Source organism: Silene latifolia, chromosome 6, assembly GCF_048544455.1.
Source record: "Silene latifolia isolate original U9 population chromosome 6, ASM4854445v1, whole genome shotgun sequence".
NCBI classification, from domain to species: Eukaryota; Viridiplantae; Streptophyta; class Magnoliopsida; order Caryophyllales; family Caryophyllaceae; genus Silene; species Silene latifolia.
In genome coordinates this window covers 42,107,136-42,118,472 of record NC_133531.1, presented here as the reverse complement: position 1 = coordinate 42,118,472, position 11,337 = coordinate 42,107,136, and the positions used below count along the sequence as shown (strand labels likewise).

Genomic DNA, 11,337 nt, shown 5'->3' with positions numbered 1-11,337 from the left:
GTGGAGCAGAAGTGTTGATGATAGATGGGAACGGGTCTGGAAACACATGTGTGATCATGTAGTGGATTTGACGCGGTATATGCGTGGCCTAGTATCCGTAAAATTGGAATGTTGGGCATAGTTGAGTCACATGATGAGTGACGTTGCATCGTTTGGTTGTTTCATAGAGTCTACATGTTTATATTTGATTTGCATACATGTGCATGTATGAGATTAGACGTGACATATAGGTGTGTAATAGTAATAATCGAGTTATACCTCGAGATTGATGCGTATACTTAGAACCAATTGAGTGTGGAATTGTTATGGGATTAGGGTTTCGAACCGTGGGCTGAACCTTGTACCTTGACGTTTGGGAGGCTCGTAGAATAGGGTTATATCATGGCATTAGAACTATGTGTGATTCATTTATGGGTTTACAATAAGTAGGAGAAAGTGTAAAACTTGGACCATGGTCAATTGTGGAATTTAGTAATGAGTGTATGAGACCGTATTTTAAGGTTGTGTTGGAGCTTGTGTCCTCCACAGTTAGTGTGATAACATATATAATTCTCTTATAGGTTCACAAGGGTATACTTAGTATTTTATCAGTTGATTAACGTTTATAATAACGGTTGGCTTGCTAGAAGTTTGACGTTATTATCATACTGATGGCGGTGATCAACTGGTCCCTAAAAGTCACACCTAAAGGATGTGTTTGAGAGATGTGATTATATGAAAATATAATCACATTGATGCCTTATATGACTAAAAGGTTAGTCCATGTATTTGACTAAACAGTTAGTCAATGTGATGATGAGACGATTATTTAATACAATTAAATAATATTAGATGAGACGAATTAACTGTTAATTCGTAAATTGAATATAAACTGTTATATTTAATTAATGTATATAATGTTAGCTTAAACGAATTAAGATGTTAATTCGTAATTAAACGTAGCCAGTTATATTTAATTAGCAAATTATAAATATGTTATATTTATAGTTAATGTATATATTATGCGAAATTGTCATAATAAAATGTTGACAGACCGGTATTAATAAATCGACTGCAAACTGTTGTGTGTGGACTTATTAATACATGTCGACATAATTGACAATTAATATGATACACATTATATACAATTTGAGAACAACCAAATATAACAAGATTTTTCTCCTTATTTTTGGTGGTTGGTGAAACAGAAAATAAGAGGAAAAAGAGGAAGAAAATATCTTCCCCTAATTCCCCCCTTGGACGGTTTTAAGAGGAGGAAAGGGAGATCATTTTCTCTCATTCTTTTGACCTAATTCTCACATCACACAAACCCTAAAAATTCATAAGAAATTAGGGATCTATTCTAGCAAAGAAAAGAGGCATTTCTCAAAGCATTTTGGGTGCAACGATTAGGAGAATATCGATCTCGATATTGTTCTTAGGCCATATTGCTAGGACCAAAGGTTGATTCTAATCTCTACAATTTTTGTTTACGCAATTTCATAATTATAATTTCGTTATAATCCGAATTTCTTGATGAAGTATACCGATATTTCCCACAAGTGGTATCAGAGCATAGGCCACGAAATTATTTTATATGATATTCATAAATGGATTTAAACAAAAAATTTTGAAGAAAAAAAAAATTCGGCCGAGGGCAAATTTTTTTTGTCGAGAGCAATTTTTTTGCCGAGATGTTTTTTTTTTTTTTGTTTTTGATTTTTGTTTCCATTTAGATTTATTCATATTATTGTTTTAATAGGTTAAGATGATAATATGATAAATTTGTAGATGTTTTGATTTAATAAGAATTAAATTAAAATGTAAATGGAAATTGTTTTTAATTGTTGATGATTCGTTTTTGTTATATAGTTTTGGCATACAAGTTAATTTAATTATGTTCAAATCAATTGTGATGAATCAAATATTTGGATAATCGATTTAATCATAATTTAGATATTCATTTTAAGAGGTTAAATTGAATCATCTAGTTTGAATCTATGTTTAAATTAAAAGATGATGATTATGCCAATCTTGTTATATTAGCAACATTAAACATTTTGTTCACATAAAAAGTTTTTTTTTTCCGAGAAAAGAAACAGCTGAATGCCGTGAGCTTTTAGATATATAAAAAAAATAATCTATTTTTTTTAGGGCAAATGCCGAGAGAAAGAAAAAAAAACCTTTTTTTGTTTTTTTTAGGGCAAATGCCGAGAGAAAAAAAAAACTGTTTTTGTTTTTTTAGGGCTAAATGCCGAGAGAAAGAGAAAAAAAAACTGTTTTTCGTTTTTTTTTCTTTTCAGATTTGCCTAGAGCAATATAAATAAAAAAAAAAATTTTTGTTTGTGTTTTTGGCCAATTATAATTATACATTACATTTATATTGTATGATTGTTTGTTGTGAAAAGGTTCACAAATTTTAGATACCCAATTATTTTAAAGAGGTTTAAAATAATGTTGGATTAATTCATATCACTAGTTAATGTGAATTAAGATTGGAATTATTGTGAGTAATTGAGGAATTGTCACATAATTTTGATAAATTTAAAATAGGTGGTTTGGATAAATTACTCTACATAATTAAGGAATTATGTCTTGAATGATTAATTTATAGTTGATGCATTTTATTTAGTTGTATGAATTGTTGAATGGTTTAATTTACGTATTTTAGCAATCGGTTGTAATTTGTATTACCTAGTATGGCCTTAGTTAATTATGTTTTCGTAATGATGGAAACATAATTTTAATGTAATTTTGAGATCTCGAATCTCCTTTAATTTTCTTTAGTATTATGTTTTTGAAATTAGAATGTAAATAGATTTATTTTGAAATTTTATTGTAATTTTGAGAAGATTAAAGATGGAGATTGGATTGCTCACTCCCGCTACATGGACCAAGATGGAACATCAAGACAAGCTTCTCGGGTCCTAGGAAGGATTCCAAAGTTTTATTTATGTTCATTTTGGTAGATAGGCCACACTAGGACTTTGTTTTTATTTTACGTTTTTCCTTTCATGTTGCTTTTCATCGCATGATAATTAGTGCATCATATTCCGCCTAAACCAAACCACCTACTTAAATGCATGACAATTGACTCATATAGTTTGGATGTTAGTTTTCATAGACATACAGATGTCACACAATTTTAAGCCATCATCTTAGTTTATTCATTCTCACATGCTAGATATTAGTTCACTTAAAATGAATTAAAATAAAGTTGATGGGATCTTCCTCTAAAATTAAAATTGAGACTAGTCTTTATAAGGGCAAACAACTATGAATCCCTTCTTCGTCGGTAGGCATATAGGACCTTACTCTCCATGTGACCCCTTCTACGTTGGGTAAGTAGTTTGTGTTGACTTATTTTACCTCAACATTATAATCCGAAGAGTTTTTCGTGATTATGATGGACAAAAGATAGAATTTACAGAAATTTATCAACCAAGAATTCTAACAGTAGAATTAGCCAAGAGGTTGGCTTATCAATTTACAGATAATTGAGTCTTGGGATCATTTATATAATTCTTGAGGGAGGTCAATTGTATAAATGCTTGAGTCTTCGCTTATAACAGTTTTGCATTAGACTTAAATAATAACGATGAGTATGCTTATTATGTTTTTATTCTTCTTTTCGCAGTGTAGATTTCGTTTTATATTGATAATACTGCTTACAACAAATGGCTGGAAATAACGAAATCCCTATGCCAAGTACCACACTTTCACGCGAGTCATGGCTCAAAACTTTCATGGACCACATGAATCAGTCCACACGACTGAAGAATGACGGGTCCAACTTTGTGGACTGGGAGGCATCATTACGGAATGCTGCCATTGCTGACGGTAAGCTCAAGTAATTAACTGAGCCAATACCGCCAAACCCAGGCCCCAATGCAAGAGCTAACGAGTCACTTGCTTATAGTGACTTCGTCATGGAAGCGGGTGCGATAAAGAACGTACTCATTTTTGCAATGGAAACCAATTTGCAAAGACGCTTCATTGCCCAAGGTGCAAACAATATTTTTACCACGCTCACTAATGAGTTCTCAAAAGCACCGAGAATCGTTACTTATGAGCATACCTGTGGATTCTTTGATGCGAAACTCCAGAAGGGTCAACCGGTTAGCCCACACATTCTTAACATGATTGAGAATGTCGAGAAACTGGAGGCACTTGATTGCAAAATCAGTGAGAGCATAGTCATTGACCGTATGCTTCATTCACTTCATGATGGTTTTGCCCTTTTCAGGGAAAATTACTACATGAATGACATGAAGAAAAGTCCTCATGAGCTACACTCACTTCTCGTACAGACCGAGAAGGATATGAAATTGAGTGGGAGCATGAATCAAGATGTTCTCATGATTTCCAACAAGAATAAGGGTAAGGGCAAAGCTCACGGCGACCAAACTGTAGGAAAGCCAAAGTTTAAAAAGTCAGGAAACGGTAAGAGTGGGCCTGGTGAGACTAGTGGCTCACAAGGCAAGGCAAAGAGCAAGGACGGTAACGTTGAATGCCACCATCGTCACAAGACTGGACATTGGAGGAGGAACTATCCCGTGTACCGTGAGGACATAAAAGCAGGTCGCGTCACTCCTATTGGTATGTCATCTTATATTTATATGATTGAGATTAACCATGCAAGTTTCGGAACTTGGGTACTTGATAGTGGTTGTGGTTCTCATCTGTATAATCATTTGCAGGGCCTAAAAAACATCAAACCCCTCGCAAAGGGTGATGTGGACCTGCGAGTCGGGAATGGAGCACGAGTTGCTGCAGTCTCAATGGGAACATACGTAATCCAGCTCCCTAGTGGGTTTGAGTTACATTTATATAACTGTTACTATGTACCCAGTTTATCTAAAAATATTATTTCTGTTTCCGTACTTGATAAAGACGGTTTTTCATTTTCAATAAAGGACAATAGTTGTATTTTCTCTTTTAGTGAAATGGTTTATGGCAAAGCAGTTTCCATGAATGAAATTTATATCTTAGATCAAACCACAGATATATTACATGTGAATAATAAGAAATTAAAGGTTGGTGACAAAGATCAAACTTATCTATGGCATTGTCGAATGGGACACATAAATAAAAAACGTGTAAAGAAACTCATTGAGAATGGGACTATTTGTTGGAGCTTGTGTCCTCCACAAATTAGTGTGATAACATTTGTAAATCTCTTACAGGTTCACAAGGGTATACTTCGTATTTTATCAGTTGATTAACGATTACCTAATAACGGTTGGCTTGCTAGAAAGTTTGACGTTATTATCATACAGATGGCGGTGATCAACTGGTCCCTAAAGGTCACACCTATAGGATGTGTTTGAGAGATGTGGTTATGGAAATGTAATCACATTGATGCCTTATATGACTAAACAGTTAGTCAATGTGTTGATGAGACGATTATTTAATGCCGATTAAATAATATTAGTTGAGACGAATTAACTGTCAATTCGTAAATTGAATATAATAAGTTATATTTAATAATGTATATGATGTAAGCTTGGACGAATTAATATATTAATTCGTAATTAAATGTAATCGGTTATATTTAATCAACAAGATGAATGTGTCATTGTGGTAATAGTAAGGGTACTCAAACCAAGAGGTTATGTGATCGATCCTCACTAGATGACAATTTATAAATAATACATTTTATACATTTTGTATACTACCAAAATAAGAAGATTTAATCTCTTTATTTTTGGGAGGTAGTAAAACCGAAAAAGAGAGAAAAAAACTCTTTTATTTTCGGAATTTTTGGGCCGAGAAAATGGAAAGAATAATCCCTCCTTTTCTTTCTTATTTTCGGCTAATATAAGGAAGTAAGGAGATTTATTTCTAACCTAATTCTTTTTCCCATTCTTGCCTCTCATCTAAAGACACAAAAACAAAAACCCTAATTAATTTATTGAAATTTGGGGATCGATTCTAGCAACAAGTTAAGGGCATTTCTCATATCGTCTTGGGTGCAACTAATAGGCGAATATCATTGCGATATTGTTCTTAGGCCGAATTTGCTAGGACCGAAGGTTGATTCTTCATCTCTTTACCCTTTTGTTTATGTAAATTAATTTTATGACTAGCATTCATCATTATAATTCGTTATAATCCTTAAAATTAAAGGGATGCATACAGATAAATCCCACAAGTGGTATCAGAGCCAAGGCCACGAATTTATTTTGATGATTTTCATAAAAATTGGATGTAAACAAAATAAGGGTTCGAAAAAAATTTAGGGTTTCGGTTAATTTTTTTTTTTTTTTTGCCGATTTAAATTTTTTTATCTGCCGAGATTTTGTTCTTGTTTTTGATGGTTATTTCCATTTCATTTTTTCATATTGTTGTTTTAATCAGTTAAGATAATAATTATGATAATTTGTAGATGCTTTGATTTAATTCGGATTAAATTAAATTGTAAATGGAATCGCCATGTTGATGATATAAAATTCGTTTTTGCTACATAGTTTTAGCATATATGTTTAAATCATGTTTCATTGATTCATATGCTAATCGTGTTCTAATAGCAACTATAAACGATTTTCTTCATCTTAATTTTTTTTAGGGCATTTTTGCCGCAAAGAAAAAAAATGTGACGGCTGTTTTTTTTTAGGGTTTGCCGAATGCAAAACAAAAAAAAAAGTTCCTGTTTTTTTTTCTTTTTCGGATTTGAGCTGAAAAAAAAAATTGGCTGTGTTTTTTTTTTCACGGTTTTTAGGGTTTGCCGAGATAATTTTTTTTCCTTGTTTTTGTTTCGGTTTTGAAGAAAACCGTGAGTCATAATAAAAAAAAGCGGTTTCTGTTTTACTGTTATGCCGAGAGCAGCTGGATTTAAAAAAAAAATTTTTTTTGTTTCTCCTCCTTTTGCCGTGACAAGAAATTAAAAAGGAGGATTTTGTTTTTGGTTGTTTTGGCCAATATTAATTACACATTACATTTACAATGTATGATTAATTATTCTGAAGCGGTTCATAATTAAAAGATACCTAATCATTTTAAAGCAGTTTAAAATATTGATGGATTAAATTCATATTACAAGTTTAATATGAATTAAGATTGAATTTAATGTGATTAATTGAGGAATTGTCACTTAATTTGATAATTTAAATAGGTGGTTTGGATAAAATTAACCACCATAATTAAAGAATTATGTCTTGCATATTTAATTTTTTTTAGTTGATGCTTTTCTTTTGTTGAATGAATCGTTGAATGAATTTATTTACGTATTTTTGCAATCGGTTGTAATTTGTAATACTTAGTGTGACCTTAGTTAATTATGTTTTCGTAATGAAGGAAACATAATTTTTAAGTAATTATGAGATCTCGAATCTCCTTTACTTTTCTTTAGTTTTTGGGTTTTGAAATTAGAATGTAATAAATAGTTTTATTATGTTAATTTATTTATTGTAATTTTTCAAAGAAGACTAAAGATGGAGATTGGAGCTCACTCCCGCTACATGGATCAAGATGGAACATCGAGACAAGCTTCTCGGGTCCAAGGATGGATTCCAAATTTGTATTTAATGTTCATTTTGATAGGATAGGCCACACTAGGACTTTTTATTGTTTTTACGTTTTTCATTCCTATTGCTTTTCATTCATATGATAGTTTATGCATCATTTTCCGCCTAAAACCAAACCACCTACTACTAAAATGCATGAAATTTGACTCATATAGATTGTATGTTAATTTTCATGGACATACAGATGTCACATACTTATTAAGCCATCACCTTAGTTTATTCATTCTCGCATGCTAGATATTAGTTCACTTAAAATGAATTAAAATAAAGTTGATGGGATCTTCCTTTAAAACGGAAACTGAAACTAGTCTTTATAAGGGCAAACAACTATGAATCCTTTCTTCGTCGGTAGGCATAATATGACCCCTTCTACGTTGGGTAAGTAGTTTGTGTTGACTTAGTTTATCTCAACATTATAGTCCGAAGAGTTTCTCGTGATTATGATGGACTAAAGATAGAATTTAGTAAATTTATCGACCAAGAATTTCGACATTAGAATTAGCCAAAAGGTTGGCTTATCAATTTACAGATAATTAAGTCTTGGGATCATTTATATAATTCTTGAGGAAGGTCAATTGTATAAATGTTTTGAGTCTTCGCGTTATGACATTAGTTCATTAGACTTAAATTAAAATCGATGCACATGCTTATTATTTATTCTTCTTTTCGCAGTGTAGAACACGTTTATTTTACTGTTACAACAAATGGCTGGAAATAACGAAATCCCAATGCCTAGTGCCACACTTGGACGCGAGTCCTGGCTGAAAGTTTTTATGGCAACATGAATCAGTACACGCGACTGAAAAATGATGGGTCCAACTTTGCGGATCGGGAGGCAAAGACTACGGAATCGCCATTCCGACGGTAAGCTCAAGTACTTAATCGAGCCAATACCGGTAAACCCAGGCCCCAATGCGGGAGTTAACGAGTCACTTGCTTATAGTGATTTCGTTATGGAAGCGGGTGCGATAAAGAACGTACTCATATTTGCAATGGAAACCAATTTGCAGAGATGCTTCATTGCCCAAGGTGCGAATAAGATTTTCACCACGCTCACTAACGAGTTCTCAAAAGCACAGAGGATCGTTACTTATGAGCATACTTGTCGCTTCTTTGATGTGAAACTCCAAAAGGGCCAACCGGTTAGCCCACACATTCGTAACATGATTGAGAATGTCTAGAAGTTGGAGGCACTTGATTGCAAAATCAGTGAGAGCATTGTCATTGACCGAATGCTTCATTCTCTTCACGATGGTTTTGCCATTTTCAGGGCGAACTACTACATGAGTGACTTGAAAAAGAGTCCTCATGAGCTACACTCCCTTCTCGTACAGACCGAGAAGGATATGAAATTGAGTGGGAGCATGAAGCAGGATGTTCTCACGATTTCCAACAAGAGTAAAGGTAAGGGCAAAGCTCCAGGCGACCTAGCTGTAGGTAAGCCAAAATTCAAGAAGCCAGGAAACGGTAAGAGTGGGCCCGGTGAGACTAGTGGCTCACAGGGCAAGGCAAAGAGCAAGGGCGGTGACATTGAGTGCCACCATTGTCACAAGACTGGACATTGGAGGAGGAACTGTCCCGTCTACCGTGAGGACATCAAAGCAGGCCACGTCGTTCCTGTTGGTATGTCATCTTATATTCATATGATTGAGATTAACCATGCAAGTTTCAGAACTTGGGTACTTGATACTGGTTGTGGTTCTCATCTGTGTAATCATTTGCAGGGCCTAAGAAACATCACACCTCTCGGAAAGGGTGATGTGGACCTGCGAGTCGGGAATGGAGCTAGAGTTTTTCTTTGTCTCGAAGGGAACATATGTAATCCAACTCCCTAGTGGTTTTGAGTTATTTTTAAATAATTGTTACTATGTACCCAGTTTGTCTAAGAACATTATTTCAGTTTCCGTACTTGATAAAGACGGATTTTCATTTTTTTTTTGGTGAAATGTGAGTCATTGTATTATATATCAAAACATAAACGTATCATTTACAAGGATATTAGAGAGAGAGGCTCCCAACAAACTACCAAATTACATATCCTACTGCAAGCCAATATTCCTAAGCATAGCTAGGCTAACTTGGTCCATGTTTGGACCAGCTTTGAACTTGATACGTTTCCTGGCTTCCTCTTCAATCCGTTTGGCAACAATCTCAGGTATGGTGATGAAGTTATTGATCCTTGCATTATTTCTCTGCAGCCAGACATTATAGCAGTAAGCATTCATCACCACTGCCATTGTCTTCCACTGAATTGACCCTTTATTACCTGCTACCATGTCATTGACAACAGGTATAGGTCTGCCAAGCCAAAGTTCCAGCTTACCTCTGATCCTGCTGCTGTAAGGACAGTAGATAAAGAGGTGTTCGTGAGTTTTGCATACATCTTGTCACAAAGAACAACAAAGTGATTATCATTCTTTGCATGACCAATTCTAAACAATTTATATTTGATGTTCAGTCCTCCATGGAGAGTATCCAGGTTATCATTGAGTGCTTAGAAGTATTCCAGCTATTCCAGACTAGCTTAGTCCAGTCCTGTTTAGGATGAGGCATGACTAGCCAGTCATATCCTCCTCTGATTGAATACCCATGAACTTGAGCAGTCCAGGTATCATCAACATATCCATCTTTCAGTAACTCTTTTACTTTACACACATTTTTCTAGGACCAAGGGGGAGTTGCAGGAGGCTTATAGTTATGCTATTGCTGCTGTTTGATGCAAACCTGATTTATCCATCTAATCCATAGCCTATCTGGTTTTGAATAGACCCAATTCACCAATTTACCAATTATGGCAACATTCCATAGCTTAGCTTTCTTTATTCCCAGACCACCTTCAGGTTTTGGCAAAGTAACCTTGTCCCAAGCAACCAAGGGCACTCTATGATATTCAGAACTACCATCCCAGAGGTAGTTCCTACAGATTGCTTCAATTTTTTTAATAACACTCTTTGGGATGATAAACATGGAAGCCCGAAGAATCGTAGAGTGTATTTAGCATCTTGAATTTATGAGAGTAAGCCTGCCAAAGATATGATAATTTTTGGCTCTAAGACTTGAATTTTCCCTACCATTTTTCTGTCAGACTATTACATTCCTTCTTTGTCAGTCTTTCAGCTTGAATGAGTACTCCCAAGTATCTAAAAGGCATCTGGCCCTCACAGAAGCCAGTGACTCTCTTGATATCCTCCTGTAGAACCTCATCCATTCCATTAAAGAAAATTTCTGACTTGGTATTATTCATATTAAGACAAGTTGCTTCTGAAAAAGAGGAAAATGCTCTCATGAGAAGCATGACAGAGTGAGCATTTCCTTTGCAGAATAAGAGCAGGTCATCTGCAAATATCAAATGTGTCAATTTGAGAGACTTGCATAAAGGATGGTACTGGAATAGCCATTTCTCAGTGGCAAATTTGATCAATCTTGTCAAATACTCCATGCATAAAGGATTTTCATTTTTATTAAAGGATAATAGCTGTATTTTCTCTTTCAATTAAATGATTTATGACAAAGCAGTTTCCATGAATGGAATTTATATCTTAGATCAAACCACGGAAATATTACACGTGAATAATAAGAAATTAAAGGTTGGTGACAAAGATCAAACCTATCTATGGCATTGTCGAATGGGACACATAAATGAGAAACGCGTAAAGAAACTCGTCGATAATGGGACTATTCCCGCATTCGAATTTTCTACATATGGCACGTGTGAATCATGTCTCATTGGCAAAATGACTCGAATTTCCTTCAAAGATGTTAGAATGCGCGCTAGTGACCTATTAGGACTCATACATACTGATGTTTGTGGACCTATGTCAATTACCGCTAG

At 34.4% G+C, this 11,337-nt stretch overlaps 1 protein-coding gene across 1 annotated transcript; it reads right to left on the bottom strand.

Moving 5' to 3' along the window:
• Positions 1-9,959: 9,959 nt before the first annotated feature.
• LOC141588012 (uncharacterized) lies at positions 9,960-10,944 on the bottom strand. Its single transcript, XM_074409472.1, has 3 exons — positions 10,577-10,944; positions 10,230-10,422; positions 9,960-10,166 (listed from the first exon to the last, which is right to left on the bottom strand). Exons 1-3 carry the CDS (start codon positions 10,942-10,944, stop codon positions 9,960-9,962), a joined length of 768 nt encoding a protein of 255 aa, XP_074265573.1.
• Between the last annotated feature and the right edge of the window lie 393 nt (positions 10,945-11,337).

Coding starts and splice junctions, on each gene's coding strand:
- LOC141588012 (XM_074409472.1), bottom strand. CDS start 10,944: ATGGAGTATTTGACAAGATTGATCAAATTTGCCACTGAGAAATGGCTA. Junction 10,423..10,576: donor AATAGTCTGACAGAAAAATG/GTAGGGAAAATT, acceptor AGCAATCTGTAG/GAACTACCTCTGGGATGGTA. Junction 10,167..10,229: donor GGATTAGATGGATAAATCAG/GTTTGCATCAAA, acceptor CCTTGGTCCTAG/AAAAATGTGTGTAAAGTAAA.